Here is an 18,008-nt window from a genome sequence, read left to right as displayed (position 1 = left end):
CGATACAATATTTAAAAGTGTAAAAGAAAAATGAGGGAAAAATCTGGAAATATATACCTCCAATGCTAATAGACTTCTAGTGAAAAATGGTAGATTAATCACATGTATATCATCTTTCCCTCCAATAACCTCACTAAAATGACAATAAAGCATTAAAAATAGTCTTAAATAACAAATTAACAGAAGAGACTACAGCAAAATAAATTTTAACATAATAGTGGAAACATTAAAAGCAGGAGGAAGAGGGATAAATGACTGAGCATTATGGAAGAAATTACAGCTCAATGGCCTGCAGAAAGGAATACCAATAAAAATCAGGCCAACTCACCCCATACAACTTCTGAGAGATCCAGCACCTTGAAGGTATCAGATACTATGGCAGGTGGGGGTAAGTTACAGAGATGAGAATCAAGCTGAACGTTTGTATACAGACCAGACAGAACCCCAGGTCTCACCTCAACTATGTGCAGCCAGGTGACTATTCCTACATACCCCATCCTTCTAACATTCTTAAATAATAAGCAGACAGCCAAGGATCACCATAAATAAGAGAAAATCTACCCATATGAAAGACAGAGCCCAAGACAAACAGAAAAAGAAGGCAGGGCGGGGGTGGGGGTGGGGGCGAATCCAGGAAGACAAAGAGATTATGCTTAGAACAAATGGAAACTGAAAACAAAACCAAGAAAACTCAGAGAGATAAGAGAGGATATCATGGTGATAAAATAATAATGATGCTTCAAAGAAACAACTGGAGACCAAGAAAGAACTTAAATCAATAGAAAATAAAACACGCAAATTAGATCAATCCAAAAAGTCCAATATCCAATAGACACCCCAAACGAGAGGACAGAGAAAACAGAGAGGAGAGAGAATCTGAAAAACAGTACTGGAATATCTTCTAGAACTAAAGGACACTAGTCTCTATTTTGAAAGGGCCTACCAAGTACCCAGTAATGAATGAAAAAAAGAACCAAGTAGACATAGCATCATGAAATTTCAAAATACTTAGGATAAAAAGAAGATCTTAAATCTTTCAAAGAAAAAATTAGGTTACGTATAATGGCTTCAAACTGTCCAACAGCAACCGGAATGCTAGAACACAGTGAAGCAATGCCTTCAAAATTCTGAAGGAAAATTTTTTCCAGTCTAGAATTCTATACCTTGTCCCAACTATTAAACTGGTGCTAAGTTAGAAAAACACATTTTTTCATGTGTGGAATGATTCAAAATACATATCTCACACACCCTTTCTTAGAAAACTACTAGAGGAAGTACTTTAGCAAAACCGAGGAAAAAAATCAGTAAACGAAAAAAGGAATCTAGGAAAGGGATACAATACAAGAGAATTATAAGGAAAAGTTCCACTATGACAGCTTTGCATCAAGACCAGACAACAACCAGGACAGACTGGTACAGGATGAAAGATGTGTAAGGCAGATCTCCAGAAAAATAATGGAACCAATAAACTATTTGATGTAGTTAACATTTTTTAAAAAAACTACAGACCTACTTTGTTTTACTGTACTTTGCAGATATTGTGTTTTTTACAAATTGAAGGTCTGTGGCAACCCTGCATTAAGTAAGTCTATCAGAGCCATTTTTCCAACAGCATTTGCTCACTTTGTGTCTCTGTGTCATGTTCTGGTAATTCTTGCAATATTTCAAATTTTTTCATTATTATTATGTTTGTTACGGTGATCTGTGATTAGTGATCTTTGATGTTACTCTTTTAATTGTTTGGGGGCACCACATGCCCATAATATGGCAAACAACTGATAAGTGTTGTCTGTGTTCTGACTATTTCACAGACTAGCTGTTCCCCCACCTCTCTCTCTCTCCTCAGGCCTCCCTATTCCTTCCTAATATTAAAATTAGGCCAATTAATAACCATACAATGGCCTCTGAGTGTTCAAGTTAAAGGAAGTGTTGCATACTTCTCACTTTAAATCAAAAGCTAGAAATAGGGCTTCCCTGGTGGCACAGTAGTTAAGAATCTGCCTGCCAATGCAGGGGACACAGGTTTGATCCCTGGTCCAGGAAGATCCCACATGCCGCAGAGCAACTAAGGCCATGTGCCACAACTACCGAGCCTGCGCTCTAGAGCCCACAAGCCACAACTACTGAAGCCCACGTGCCACAACTGCTGAAGCCCATGTGCCTAGAGCCCGTGCTCTGCAACAAGAGAAGCCACTTCAATGAAAAGGCTGCACACCACAACTAGAGAAAGCCCACGCGCAGCAATGAAGACCCAATGCGGCCAAAAATAATAAATAAATAAAAGGGAAAAAAAAGCTAGAAATAATTAAGCTTAGTGAGGAAGGCACGTTGAAAGCTGGGATAGGATGAAAGCTAGGCCTCTTGCACCAAACAGTTAGCCAAGTGGTAATGCAAATGTACAGTTCTTGAAGGAAATTAAAAGTGCTACTCCAGTGAACACATGAATGATAAGAAAGCAAAACAGCCTTATTGCTGATATGGAGAAAGTCCAAGTGGTCTGGAGAGAAGATCAAACCTGCCACAACACTCCCTTAAGCCAAAGCCTCATCCAGAGTAAGGCCCTAACTTTCTTCAATTTTATGAAGGCTGAGAGAGGTGAGGAAGCTATAGAAGAAAAGTTTGAAGCTAGGAGAGATTAGTTCATGAGGTTCAAGGAGAGAAGCCTGTCTCCAGACCATAAAAGTGCAAGGTGAAGTCGCAAGGGCTGATGTAGAAGCTGCAGCAAGTTATCCAGAAGATCTACCTAAGACAATTAATGAAGGTGGCTACACTAAACAACAGATTTTCAATGTAGACGAAACAGCCTTATTTCAGAAGAAGATGCCATCTAGGACTTTCATAGCTAGAAAAGAGAAGTCAATGCCTGGCTTCAAAGCTTCAAAGGACGGGCTGATTCTCTTATTAGGGGCTAAATTTTTTTATTAATAAAGTATGTTTAAATTAAGCTATGTACATTTTTTTAGACATAATGCTGTTGCATACTTAACAGAATATAGTATAGTGTAGACATAACTTTTATCTGTGCTGGGAATCCAAAAAATTCGTGTGACTCACTTTATTGCAATATTTGCTTTATTGCTGTGATCTGGAACCAAACCCACAATATCTCTTAGGTATGCCTGTATTGTTAGGCACTTGAAAGATCTAGCAGAGCAATTGAGGGGAAAAAAGTGATTGGTACAGAAAGATAAAGCAAAACAAAAACAAAAACAAGCAAAAACCCCACAATTACTAATCCCAGAAAAAATAAAAGGTTGTACAAGAAAGAAAAAACAACCATAGTTATTACTTTTCCCAGCAGTGAATAATACATATACTGTCATAAAATATAGGTACCAACTACTGATTTAATCAAAGCTGTGACATAACTTCTCTAGGAAAACCAGGTAGAAGGGAAGTGAAGATATTGGTAAAAGAAAGCTAAATCTTTATCTCCCATAATAAGAATACAATAGATAATGTCTAAAATTTATAATTCATGAAACAGCAATACGAGGTCTTATTTGGAAATATGGAAATAAATACTAACAAAAAAATAAAGTAGTTCCATCAAAGAAGTTGAACTAGGGATGGGAAGAAAGGGGCAGAACACTGCTATTCTCATTGTAAGCCTTTTAGAAGTTTTTGTTTTTTGTTTAAACTATGTTAACAGTGACTCTCTGAGTGGCAGAATTTCAGGATGTTTTAATTAATTTTTTTCTCTTGGCTTATCTAAATTTTCTATAAAATTACTTGTGTAATTTAAAAAAATGTTTTTAAGTGTTTTTTTTTTTTTTTTTTTTTAATCCACAGCATAAGTGTTACAAAAGCCTGCACAAATTAGGGACTGAACTTCCTTTGGGGCCTTACCTTTTATCGTGGTCAAAATGAAGAAAGCAATGAGGGTGTTGTTGATGGCGCAGGTAGACTTGGCAACACAAGACAAGACCGTGTAGGGATTTAAGAGATAGCTGGGGAAAAACACACATATTTGGCATTAGTAATCCTGGTCAAAGGACCAGGGAGTCCTGGCCACCATAGCCAGGAAGTTCAAGAGGTTTACTAAAACCATACTCAAGGGAAGGCAACTTCTTAGAAATAAGTTTTCCTAAGTAAAAGAGGATGGAGTGGGGTGGTGGCCAGTGAGTAAAAGGCACTGAACATTCACTGCCTATTCTGTGCTATGTGTTATATGGAAAACCATCATATTTCATCATCACGGATCCTGTAAACCAGCAATAACATCATTCCCATTTTGCAGGTGAGGAAACTGAGACTCAGTGGTTAAGTAGCCTAAGGTTTTACAAGCTAATAAATACATTCAAAATCAGGTCTTTCTGGCATTAAACCTATATTTTTTATTACTTCAGGTTTCAAAAGTGACAAAAATTCTACCAATTCCCACAGAGCCCTATATTTTAGGAATGGCTACAGTTATCTCTGAAAACCAGGAAAGTACTGTTTCCTCAATCAGGTTCCTAAGCTCTGACATAGGCTACCCCATTCAAGAGGTGAGAGCAGCTTAAGTTTAGTTCTCTTGGCAGCCAAGCTATATCCACCAAGCCAGACCCAAAGGACAGAATAAGTATCTGCTGAATTCAGTAAGCTAGTGGCCATTGAACTTCACAGGACAACCTGAACTTTCACTGGGAGGGAATTAAACTGAAACAGTCTTTTCCTGAGGTGGGAAGGAATGGACTGAAAAAATAAATTTGAAATGCTGAATAGGGAAATCTTATACAGTCATAACTGTGTTTTTATTTATTTTTACCCTGCTTCCACAAAAGATTTGAGGCAGCTCAAATGAGAACAGATAATAAAAAGTGAGAGCAAAATTAAAATACAAATAAAGAATCAAGACCAGGGAAAGCATAAATAAAAGGAAAAAGTAAAGGCTAGGGAAAGAAGAACAAATGGGTCTTCTACAACACTGTAGTAATCAGCTTTAAATCTGGCTCTGAGTTTCCTGGCAGACAAAGTGAAAAGGGAGACCAGTTACATAATTCTGATTATCAGATAGGAAGAAACATACCAGTGTCTCAGGGAGAGATTATAATTATTATGCGCAAATAAAGACCTTAAATCCAATACCTCTCAGAGCTGTAAGATTAGCAGTTCTAAAGCTAAAGGCCCAGAAATTGTTGATTTTTTTTTTCAGCAATTAGATAGGCTTGTTCTACAACCTTTAAAGAAATGGCTGCTGCTATTACAAAACTACCCCCTGGAGACATAGGAGTCCATAAGGGATTCATAATGTTGCCAAACCTCTAGTTCTATTAGGTAGTTTCCACCAATATTTCTAAAATACATAGATATTAACCGATACCTCAAATGTGTTTGGTGGGAGGAGAAAAAAAGCCATTTCTAAATAGCAGGTGATGTTCAAGAAGCAGCTATGCAGCCACCTATCTGGAATACTGAATAGAAGAGTCACACACAAGGCAAAGGGTTGAACAAACTGTCCTCATAAGGCCCCTTCTAAATGTGAAGCTCTAAGGTCATGTTTTTCCATGAGGAAACTTGTCTGCCTTGTTTTACTGTGTATCCTTAGGAACTAGTATATTATTAACATTTACTATTACTTGACTGAATAATTATTCCCATTTGCCTATCTCAGGAATATAAACAGGAATAACCTGAAAGAATTAAAGTTATAGGCAGCACTGGTACTCCTAAAGAATTCTTTCATAGAGTCTCAGTAAGTTCCACTCTCTCATACTGGTCATCCAGCTGGGATGGGTCTGTTTGGTACTTTACTTCAGTTTTCTGAACTACAAATGGGGGACTAAATTGTATGTGAAACATAGGAGTTGCTTGAAATAACTGCTGCATAAAGATCAGAATTTTATGCAATCCATATATCACAATTGGAAAACCTTTTTTTTTTAGAAACACTGGTTACAAGGAGGCTGGAGCCAGATCAGCATCGAGTGAAAAAGCATTTGTGAAGGGTCGATTGTGCATGTGCTTGTGTGAGGCTTTGTCCCAACAGAGACAGGATGGCTCTGTCTCTTTTCCTGGCCAGAACCCCAGTTGTGCAACAGAAATATAGCAAATACTTGATGACTAAGACTGCAAATCTCCAAAAATACAACAAACAACATGAGAAAGTCTCATCAGATTTTCCTCACATTCATTGGCACTGAGCCCTGTTTTGTCAGAGAATACTTACAAGAGGGCCACTTTCAGAGGGATGTAACGCATTTCCATAGGGGTTCGGATGAGTTCGGCCACATCTGGGGCATACTGGTCTAGTTCTAGGAGGAGTTTCTGCTTTTTAAACTGGAAAAAAATGACAAAACACATGAGACAAATAACTTCCCATTGCTTTTAGGATGAAGACAAAAGTTCTTCCATGGCCCACATGGCCTGTCTGACCTGGCCCTACCTCTCCAGGGTCATTTCACGCTCGCTCCCCACACCTCTCACTTTCTGGGTTCAAGCACCATGAACATGCCACTGCCCTCCTGCTCCCAGTTCTTTGCATTTAACCTAGAACAAACAACCTCTTCTTCTCTTTCCCTAGTTAACCCCCACATAAGCTTTAGATCTTAGTTAAATTGTCACTTCCTCAGGAAGGCACACTCACTGCCCTGACTGTAAAAATCTCATAACACTGTTCACAGTTAGAACTTTTTTATTTATTTATGTGACTATCTTTCTCCTTCACTATACTATAAGTTCCATGAGGGCAGAGACCATGTTTATTTGCGAATACCTGGCACAGTGAGCAAACAATAAATATCTGTTGAATGGCTAAATGAATGATTGAATGGCAAAGCAGCTTTTAGTCATTTTTAAGAGTTATCATCAGCGGCCTAAGGATTCCAAAGTTCCATCAAAGCGAAATATTTTCACGCAAAGTGGAACGATCCCCTGAATGTCACAGTGTCCTGGGTTTTCTTCTGAGTGCTCCTGTTTCAAGTTTTTGACTTTCACAGAGGAAGTGGGAAATGACCATGATGAAGAGAAGGAGGAGGAAGGCTGGGTGTGGCTGGGCAGCCGGAGAGTTTACAGGGAGTGAGATGGGGGTGGAAAGCTCTTGCCTTCCCCTGTGCGTGTCCCAACAAGCTCATGGGTGTGTTCCAGATTGAAAGAAAGTTAGGCAACCCTATAAGCAAACATGGGTCACACTACAGATAGAAAAAGCCTCTGAACCCCAAATGGGTAGCCCTGCTGATTTAATGATCGTAGATAGTATAAAATCAATGCCACAACCTATTATAAAACAGAGTAATTCAGAGAAGCCAAAGTAGTGTGTGATTAAAGATTTAAGGATGAAAACACAGATGGCAACAGAATACTGCATTACACCATTTACATAAAGTTAAAAGCATGCAAAATAACACTATATGTTACTTAGGTATATTTACAAATGCACAAAAAATTAAGGCCATGTGTGGGAACGATAAACACTAAATTCAGAACAGTGGTAACTAGAGAGAAGGAGTAAGGAGACGAAAGTATCAGAGAGAGGCAACTCTATGTAAAGTATTTTATTTTTTAAGCTGAAATAGGTTCACAGTATGTATTATTCTTTATACATTTTTGCATGTCTTAGATATTTTGGATATTTAAATTTTTAAACTAAAAAAAAATTTTTAAGAGCCATCTTTCAGTTCAAAAGAAAATCCCAGGATAATCATAGAAATACAGGTAACCACAGATTTCTTGCAGAGGTTTAGGTAGAGGCTTAATCAAAAAACCTGAACAGGGCTTCCCTGGTGGCGCAGTAGTTGAGAGTCCGCCTGCCGATGCAGGGGACACGGGTTCGTGCCCCGGTCCGGGAAGATCCCACATGCCGCAGAGCAGCTGGGCCCATGAGCCATGGCCGCTGAGCCTGCGCGTCCGGAGCCTGTGCTCCGCAATGGGAGAGGTCACAACAGTGAGAGGCCCGCGTACCGCAAAAAAAAAAAACCTGAACAAACTTCAAAAACCTCCCTTTGATCATCTCTGGGAGTCCAAGTTAAACGGTGGGAATTATCATCAGTAAGATTTATGCTGCCATTCACAGCTGGGGTTATTTAATTAAAAGGGAAAAATATAAACTAAGGTGTTTTTATCAGAGAGAAGGGGGCTGGCTTAGCAAACAAAGCAGTCAATGAGGACAGCTGCAGCAGTGGTGGAAGGATGGAGGCCCCACTAGCTAAGGGTTCTAGAGTTCTACTGCAAAAAGAAGGCCACCTGGAGGGTGTGAGAGCCACAAAGAAGGCTGTTAAAAGGAAACAGGGAGTTCACCCAGTAGCAGCCAGAGAGACAGATGGGAATACAGGCCCATTCCCCAGGCTGGAAGCCAGCCAGCAGGACTACAGTAAGAGATGCAGGCAGTTAAACAGGGATGTGTAGGCCCTGGGCAAAGGTGACACTGTGCCAACAAGGAAAGAAAACTTCCTTGTAACCCCAATCTTCCAAAATACTTTAAAACAGAAAGACTTTATGAAAGGAGAGTCTCCACAAGAGAAGGGCAGTCAGGTCAGCAGTCCCCAGATTCGATGCTACCTTTCTTTTTGTCTCCCCCAATCTCACCAGCACAGGTACCATTATGCCTGGCCTTAGAACTCAATATTGACTCAGATCCCCTAAGCACAGACAAAATCCCTTTAAAACATCCCCATGCATCCAGTTAGAGACAGGAAAGTGGCTAAAAATCTAAGGAAAATTAAACACACACACACCAAGAAAATATTAGAAGTATAAAAATAAATGAGGGGCGTCCCTGGTGGTGCAGTGGTTAAGAATCCGCCTGCCAGTGCTGGGGACACGGGTTCGAGCCCTGGTCTGGGAAGATTCCACATGCCCACAGAGCAATTAAGCCCGTGCGCCACAACTACTGAGCCTGCACTCTAGAGCCCGCGAGCCACAACTACTGAAGCCTGCACGGCACAACTACTGAAGCCCGCGAGCCTAGAGCCCATGCTCCGCAACAAGGGGATCCACCACAATGAAAAGCCCACGCATCGCAACGAAGAGTAGCCCCCGCTCGCCACAACTAGAGAAAGCCCATCCACAGCAATGAAGACCCAACACAGCCAAAAATAAATAAATAAATAAATAAGGTTAAAGAGTACAATTTAAAATCCAAAGATAGGTATATTTCTAGGTATATTCAGAAGCCTCAACAACAATGAGATTTAAAGCAGGAGAGGTTAAAAGTGACCTAAAAAGTAATTACCTGAATGTGTTACCTTTGTAATCATTAATCAGCTTTTCCATATGTATGTTATATTTTAGCAGAAATTTCTGAATTAAAAAAAATTTCCAGGGTGGAGTTTTCCTTCCCTTTTACCCACTACCCCATGCAGCCATTTCCCTGTCCCTTGAAAGGTTGATTTTTGCAAGGACATAATTCCCCTACTCCAAATAAAGAGATTCTTCTAATCACTGAAGCTGTATCTACACCCCTTTGCATCCCCAAAACCTATAGGGGGGTGAATATTCCACCCCCACTGTATCTCCAACTGTTAGCCTCAGCACATTCCAAATTCAGGAACCTATCCTCCAAATTCACAACCCTCTAAGCATAGTAGGGGATACAGGTTTTTATCACTCCCTATCAAACCACCTGTAGCTTTCTAACATGAATTCTGAGTTCCAAATAAGCGCAGTCTCAGCAAAGGACAGACTAGACCAACATTGCTTCTGTCAAGTGAGGCAGATGTAAAATGTCATGAGAATCAACTGGTCACAATCAATCAGCATTCATATTCCACATGCTCAAGTTGGAGATTGGGGTGGGGCTGGAGTCTTCCATCTCTGCACCATAGTTTACCAGGATGCATTTGGGTGCAGACACAGCTTCATTACCAGGGATAAAAAATCTCAAATTCTAGCAAGACTAAAATACTTCCAGACTATATGATATGGGCCCATTCTGACAAACTGGGAAAGATTTGGGGGAAGATGTGCTAATATTCTATCCAAGTCAACAGTAGTATGTTAGTATCATCAAAGTCTGCCATTTAGAATGAGTTAATTTTTGACACAGGGTAAATGAAACTCTTATTCTAACCAAGAAACGTAATGTTCTAGTAGGCTGAATTCTGAGGATGGAGAAGCAAAACTATTCCAAATTTTTATTTGGTGATAAAGTTTTATCTTGGTGATAACAGATAGCATACCCTGCCTTGGTGTGCTCAAAACCAGGGTATTGACAATAGCTCATTCAGTTTTCTCTCTCCCTCTTTAAATCACACGAAGAAAAAAAAAGAGATCTCTATATGTTTCCATATAAAGTCAGAAATAACTAAGAAATGAATTAAAATTACTGACGCACTAAATTAAAAGTATCTCTTCTATTGACACTGAAGCTGACTTTGTTAAGAAACTCACTGAAACCTAGTTTCATTATTTCCCCATAAGCTTCTCCTCCCCTTAAAAATTGTTTTAATTGGAGTATATGACAGCTGATCAGTAAAAAAAAAAAAAAAAAGGAATGCATATGATGGTAGCATCTCGAATCAACTTTCATTAAAACACATTTCAGAAAAAAACCCCCAACACATTTCAGTTTTATATTTTCTTTGAAAAGATCTGATTGTGTTCTTAGATGAAAGCCACCAAACCTCCCTTAGATATTCACATATATCCCATATATACATGCTATTTTTTTCTCCAGTGTTTTATATTTAAAACTTTCAAACTACAGAAAAGTTGAAAGAATAATTCAATAAAACACGTAGATCCACCAACTGTTAACATTTTGCCACATTTTCTTTATCTCTACACACACACACACAGACAAAAGCACACACGGGAACCATTTTTCTTCCAGAACCATTTGAAAGTAAGTTGTAAACATCATGACCCTTCACCCCCTAAATTTTTTTTAATAGATTTTTTTTTATAAAACTTTTATTTGTTCTGGACTTAAATCCAGAATATATAAAGAAAACTTAAAACTCACTAATAAAAAGATAATAAGCCAATAAAAATGGGAAACAAGTTGATCAGACTCTTTACAAAAGAAAACATATAAATGGCAAATAAACAAATGAAAATATGCTCAACATCATTAGTCACTAGGGAAGAGCAAATTAAAACCACAAGGAGATACCACCAGTGACATGCCCACTAGGATGCTGAAAGTAAAAGTACCAAGCACACTATGATAGGCAGACTAGTGGCCTCCAAAGATGTCCATTCTAATCACTGAAACATGTGAATCAATCCATCTTGTTGTAACAGTCCCCAAATAAGTCTTCATTATTGTTCTTTTACTCAGTAAATGCTTGTCCTTCCTTCCACTTATTTCCTTCTTAGACACATTTTTTGATCATTCTTTTAATGAAGGTCTGCGAATGGCAAATTCTCTACATTAGTTTTTCTATCTTAAAATCAGAAAGATGATTTTAATCTTATTTCTCAATAAAATAATAACATACATTTGTAAAGCAAACAATTTTAAGAATATTTCTCTAAAGGCTTTCTGGAATTCCTAAAGGAAATTTATCTATTTTAGAAAGAAAATTCCAAGGAATTATGGAAAACAACATAAAATTATCAAGTAGCCCCCTCCCCCTACAACACACAGTAATCATTCTGGTACAAAGCACTTTTTTTTTTTTTTTATACAGCAGGTTCTTATTAGTCATCAATTTTATACACATCAGTGAATACATGTCAATCCCAATCGCCCAATTCTCATAGATGAGATAAAGAGGGTGTTTTTAAATTAATTAATTAATTAATTTTTGGCTGCCTTGGGTCTTTGTTGCTGCACGCGGGGCTTTCTCTAGTTGCGGCGAGCGGGAGCTACTCTTTGTTGCGGTGCGCAGGCTTCTCATTGCGGTGGCTCCTCCTGCTGTGGAGCACGGGTTCAAGGCACAGTAGTTGTGGCTCGCGGGCTCTAGAGCACAGGCTCAGTAATTGTGGCACACGGGCTTAGTTGCTACGTGGCATGTGGGATCTTCTCGTAACAGGTATCAAACCCATGGACCCTGCATCGGCAGGTGGATTCTTAACCACTGCACCACCAGGGAAGTCCCACCCCTAAATATTTGAGCAGGTAACTTCAAAGAACAAAGACTGGAGTTTACATACACGAACTACCTTGGGAGAAGAAAATAACCACTACTATTTTATTTCTGAATTCCTCTGCTTATAAATCTCATGCCCAGTTATTTCATCTCTGGCCTTCTAGGGAATCCTGTTAAAGCATTTTACATCAGCCCTAAAATTTTCCTTTCTTTTCTTTTCCAGCTTTCTTGACATATAATTGACATATAACATTGTATATGTTTAAGGTACACATGATGATTGGACATATTATATACATATATTGCAAAATATTACAATAAGGTTAGTTAAAACACCTATCACCTCACATAACTATGTGTGTGTGTGTGTGTTTGTGTGTGTGTGGTGAGAGTATTTGAGGTCTACTCTCTTAGCAACTTTCAAGTATACAATACGATATTGTTAACTAGAGTTACTATGCTGCACAGTAGATCCCTGGAACTTAATCATCTTACAACTGGAAGTTAGTACCTTTGACCAACATCTCCCCGTTTACCCCACCCCCCAGCCCCTGGCAACCATCAAGCTACTCTCTATTCCTATGAGTTTGACTTTTTTAGATTCCACATATAAGTGAGATCATACGGTATTTGTCTTTCTCTGTCTGACTTATTTTACTTAGCAAAATGTCCTCAAGGTTCACCCATGTTGTCACAAATGCTCCATTAGCTTAAGATGTATACTCCCTGGTCTTAGTGATGTTAAGTCTCTAATATGCAGTTCTTAATCCCTTAAGGGGGGTAATCAAGGACTCCTTGAGCACTGATAGCAACTATGGACTTTCTTCTTGGAAAAAATGATATAAGCACATACACACACAATTTTTCGTACCATTTCAAGGGCTTTATAGACCCGTTAAGCCTATAAATGGACCCCAAATTAAGAACCCTCAGTCCAGATATTTTAAAAACCTCTTTGAGGTCTAAAATTCTAGAATTTACCCACTTTATGTTACTGATGACCAGAGCACAGAAAGGCAGACTGCTAATTCTGGTTCTATTACTTGGTAACACAAGTGAAAATGAACCACAAACAGACAACATCAATGGAATGCAGCCTTCACTCACCCCAGTCTAAATCCTCTCAGTGGCTCCCAGCCAGTCAATGAGGACTGCAGACAATTTTTAAAATAACTACATAGATAGTACACATGGTTAATCTGTTAACTCTCTCAGAATCCAGGAAAATGAGAATGGTCCCACTACACAATTCTCCTTGGCTATTACATATGGTTTTCAATAGGTATTTAATACATGCCAAATTTTCCAATTAAGATTGCTCTCTGCAGGGAAATAGAAACTACATTGGGAATCCAGTTTTACCTTGGATGGGCATAAGACAGTGAGTTAAAAGCTCTATTCATTTTCTTTTGGAAAGAAAAACTGGTGAAAAGAATGGAAGACTTTTTTTTTTTTTTTTTTTTTTGCGGTATGCAGGCCTCTCACTGTTGTGGCCTCTCCCGTTGCGGAGCACAGGCTCCGGACACGCAGGCTCAGCGGCCATGGCTCATGGGCCCAGCGGCTCCGCGGCATGTGGAATCTTCCCGGCCCGGGGCACGAACCCACGTCATCTGCATCGGCAGGCGGACCCTCAACCACTGCGCCACCAGGGAAGCCCAGAATGGAAGATTTTTAAGGGTCTTCATTAATATAACAGTAGTTCAACTCCATTTACTCCAAAAAGTCTGAACCTGGATAGGTGAGTGGATATTAAGCCACGAAGATTAAGCTGACCTTTCTATATATATTAGTAAAGCTGTCTTATTGGTTTGGGTTTGGTCATTCCAGGGATGGCTGAACAAGCCAGAAGCTTCACTCCCACTTCTTAGGATTTTAAGACAGCTGATCTTTAAGTACATGACCTTTGATTTTTTGTGATAACAGAGATCATCAGGCTACCGAATTTCACTGGTTTTGTCCCACCCACTGACTACTCACCACAACTTTATTGAAGTCCTGGATTGCAAAATACAGGGCAATGGCAGTGAGTGCATCAGTTATCTGTCAAGAGAAAGAGAAATAAAAGGAAATGACTCTAATTAGTACAGGAGTAATGGAATGCTGCCAGAGCATGGAGTTTTGGGATGGTGATGGACTATCCAGTACTGAATTCTTACATTCAGGTAGAACTTCAACCCTCACTTTGACTACAAAGATAAAGCCTCTTCAGGGAGGTCTGACCAGAAAACTCTGAGGACTAGGACCCACTGAGGCTTACATCAGTTTGGTGTCCCACATCTGCTCTGTAATCGCAAGTTATTTAAGTTTTCTATAAAATGAGAATAATACCCACTGCTTTGCAGGCCTGATGCAGGTCAAGTACTTAGCGCACAGTAAGCCCTCAACAAGCCACAGCCATTATAATTATTAATGAAGACCTCAGTGGACCTCCTACTTGACCCAGATTTTCAACTCTAGATTAGACAAGTGTTTCAAATTTCTACACTCAAAACATAGCCCTGTTTTCTCAATTTTGAAGGTTCTTGCCCTTAAAGTCTCATCTGGCCCATGTCCTCTGCACAGAATGTCTTGGCAGAATGTTTAGGAAATTCCGGATGCCCTCTATACTGGCACCACAATTAAAGCCAATCATAGAACCCTGAATGAAGCTAGAAATTCAAGAATACATAGTCCAGAAATCAAATTTTAAAACTATAAGGAAGTGGAACTGGTCAGATGCCAGAGACTACTCCTCACACATCCATAAAACTATCACAGTTCCATGAATTCACATTTAAGATAGCTTTTTGCTTTTATGTTCTGAGAAACTCCTCAGCTCCTAATATAGATTTTTTTCCCCTTAAAAACAAGAAGATAAAAGACTCTAAAATTAGGGCTTCCCTGGTGGCGCATTGGTTAAGAATCCGCCTGCCAATGCAGGGGACTTGGGTTCGATCCCTGGTCCGGGAAGATCCCACATGCTGCGAAGCAACTACGCCCATGCACCACAACTACTGAGCCTGTGCTCTACAGCCCGCGAGCTGTAATTACTGAGCCCGCATGCTGCAACTACTGAAGCCCATGCACCCGAGCCCATGCTCCGCAACAAGAGAAGCCACCGCAGTGAGAAGCCTGCACACCGCAACGAAGAGTAGCCCCCTCTCGCTGCAACCAGAGAAAAGCCCATGTGCAGCAATGAAGACCCAACAAAGCCAAAAATAAAATAAATAAATTTATTTTAAAAGACTCTAAAATTGGGCTTCCCTGGTGGCGCAGTGGTAGAGAGTCCGCCTGCCGATGCAGGGGACACGGGTTCGTGCCCCAGTCCGGGAAGATCCCTCATCCCGCGGAGCGGCTGGGCCCGTGAGCCACGGCCGCTGAGCCTGCCCTCCGCAATGGGAGAGGCCACAACAGTGAGAGGCCCGCGTACCACAAAAAAAAAAAAGACTCTAAAATTAAAAATACATACATACTGATTTTATGAGGAAGGTTACTTACCATAAATACCAATTCAGCATAGTCAATCAGGAAATGAAAGAGGTATATTATTAATGGAGTCTGCAGGAGAAAAACAAATACATTAAGTTAAAAGTTAATGTTATCAGCTTCCAGAGTACAGGGTGGGGAGGAGGCTATTCTGTCAACAAAAATCTCTTTCTTTCCTAGAATACTGTTCCATGCTAGTTTGCCAGCGTACATATGAGGGAGAATTATTTAGCATCACTTGAATCATTTTGTGCCACTGGGACTATCTGCTGAATTGAGTAAAGAGAATAAACAAAATCTAATGTGTTAAATACCTGGTGAAGAGCTGTTTACACAGTAAAGGTATGAGGTGAATTTTAGTTTTAAGACATATATAATAGGCACGGGAAACTCCATAATGGACCAGGATTATTGAACTCATAAAATAAAATGCAAAATGTTTTCCCTTCTTCTATTCTCTGAGATGTTTTATATGATTAGTGTTACTTCCTCCTCAAACAGTTGGGAAATTAACTCACCATGAAGCCATCTCAACCTCAGTTTTCTTTGAGAGAAGATTTTAAATTACAGATGCAATTTCTTTCACAGATAAAACACTATCTGGATTTGCTATATTTTTCTTAGCCATTTGCTATTTTTTTCTTTTCTTTTCTTATTTTTTTTCTTGGTTTTCTAGGAATATGTTCATTTCACAAAAATTTACAATTTTTTTGGCATAAAATTGTTCATAATATTTTATTTGTTAGTGTCTACAGGAACTATAGTGATTTTTCTTTCCCAATATTGGTAATGTGCGTCTTCTTTTTTTTTAATCTTGACAAATTTTGCCAGAGATTTCTTAATTTTATTAGTCTTTCAAAGTACCAACTTTGGGCTTTAATGATTATTATACTTCTTTAATTTCTAAACTTTACAATACACAATTCTTCAAACTTTTCTGGGGATAATTACTTTTTCTGATGATACCTAGATCACTGATTTTTAGACTTTTTAAAAAAATTTCTTTGTTTATTTATTTATTTTGGCTGTGTTAGGTCTTCGTTGCTGTGTGCAGGCTTTCTCCAGTTGTGGCGAGCAGGGGCTACTCTTCGTTGAGCGGTGGTTTCTCTTGTTGCAGAGCACGGGCTCTAGGTTGTGTGGGCTTCAATAGTTGCAGAACGCGGGCTCAGTAATTGCAGCTTGCGGGCTCTAGAGCACAGGCTCAGTAGTTGTGGCGCGTAGGCTCTAGAGTGCAGGCTCAGTAGTTGTGGTGCACGGGCTTAGTTGCTCCGCAGCATGTGGGATCTTCCCAGGCCAGGGATCGAACCCGTGTCCCCTGCATTGGCAGGCGGATTCTTAACCAATGTGCCACCAGGGAAGTCCTAGTCTTCTTTCCTAAAACAGTTGACCCTCGAACAATGTGGGAGTGCTAACCCCCACACAGTTAAAAAATCTGAGTACAGGGCTTCCCTGGTGGTGCAGTGGTTGAGAGTCTGCCTGCCGATGCAGAGGACACGGGTTCGTGCCTTGGTCCGGGAAGATCCCACATGCCGCGGAGCGGCTGGGCCCGTGAGCCATGGCCACTGAGCCTGCGCATCTGGAGCCTGTGCTCCGCAACGGGAAAGGCCACAACAGTGAGAGGCCCACGTACCGCAAAAAAAAAAAAAAAAATCTGAGTACAACTTTACAGTTGATCCTCCATATCCATGGTTCTGCATCCTCAAATTCAACCAACCTCAGATTGTACAGTACTGCAGTACGTCCTTATTGGAAAAAATCTGCGTATAAGTGGACCTACCTGTGCAGTTCAAACCTGTGTTGTTCAAGGGCCAACTGTATATTCATTCAAAGCAATACATTTTCCTCTGAGTATGGCTTTAGCTGCATAATACAAATTTTGATATGTTGTTTTATCAACATCATTCAGTTCAAAATACTCTAATTTCTCCTGAGATTTCTTCTTTAATTGAGACTATAGTGTAATTTCAAATTATTTTTATTTTCTTTTTATATTTTTGTAATGTATTTATTATTATGGTCACAGAAAATACTCTGTATTATTTCAATCATTTAAAATGTGTTGTGGGGACTTCCCTGGCAGTCCAGTGGTTAAGGCTCTGAGCTTCCACTGCAAGGGGCATGGGTTCAATCCTTGGTTGGGGAACTAAGGTCCCGCATGTCACGCGGCACTGCCAAAAAAAAAAATGTGTTGTGACTTGCTTTGTGGTCCATAATATGGTCAATTTTGATAAGCACTCCACAAACACTTGAAAAGAATGTGCATACTAACATTTAATGGTGTAATATTCTATGTATGACATCTAGGTTGTTTGTTAAGGATTTATTCAACTCTGCTATGTCCTTGTTGATATTTTTGGTCTGTTTGTTATATCAGTGACTGAGATAGTTAAAAATCTCCCTCTTTGACTGTGGATTTGTCTATTTCTCCTTTTAGTCATGTCACTTTTGCTTTATATATTTTGAAGCTATGTAGTAAGATGAATTTATGTGTAGAATTACTGTATCTTCTGGGTGTTGATCTTTTTATCATTATAAAATAATCCTCTTTACCTCTAGCAATGTTTCTTGCCTTAAAGTGTTCTTTATCTA

General features: G+C 39.5%; 1 protein-coding gene across 8 annotated transcripts in view; it reads right to left on the bottom strand.

Annotated features, from left to right (window-relative positions):
* PIGU (phosphatidylinositol glycan anchor biosynthesis class U) overlaps window positions 1–18,008 on the bottom strand; it is a 126,751-nt gene that overhangs the window by 90,169 nt on the left and 18,574 nt on the right. For all 8 annotated transcript variants that reach the window (XM_027078541.1, XM_027078546.1, XM_027078547.1 and 5 more), the window contains exons 3-6: window positions 15,432–15,491; window positions 13,932–13,994; window positions 6,152–6,261; window positions 3,850–3,950 (exon numbers count right to left, since the gene is read on the bottom strand). In XM_027078541.1, the coding sequence (XP_026934342.1) occupies window positions 3,850–3,950; window positions 6,152–6,261; window positions 13,932–13,994; window positions 15,432–15,491 (334 nt within the window). The remainder of the gene's footprint in view (window positions 1–3,849; window positions 3,951–6,151; window positions 6,262–13,931; window positions 13,995–15,431; window positions 15,492–18,008) is intronic.

This window comes from Aethalodelphis obliquidens, unplaced genomic scaffold (genome assembly GCF_003676395.1).
Source record: "Aethalodelphis obliquidens isolate GAN/ISIS:26980383/991018 unplaced genomic scaffold, ASM367639v1 scaffold42, whole genome shotgun sequence".
NCBI lineage: Eukaryota > Metazoa > Chordata > Mammalia > Artiodactyla > Delphinidae > Aethalodelphis > Aethalodelphis obliquidens.
This window is presented reverse-complemented; position numbering and strand designations above follow the sequence as displayed.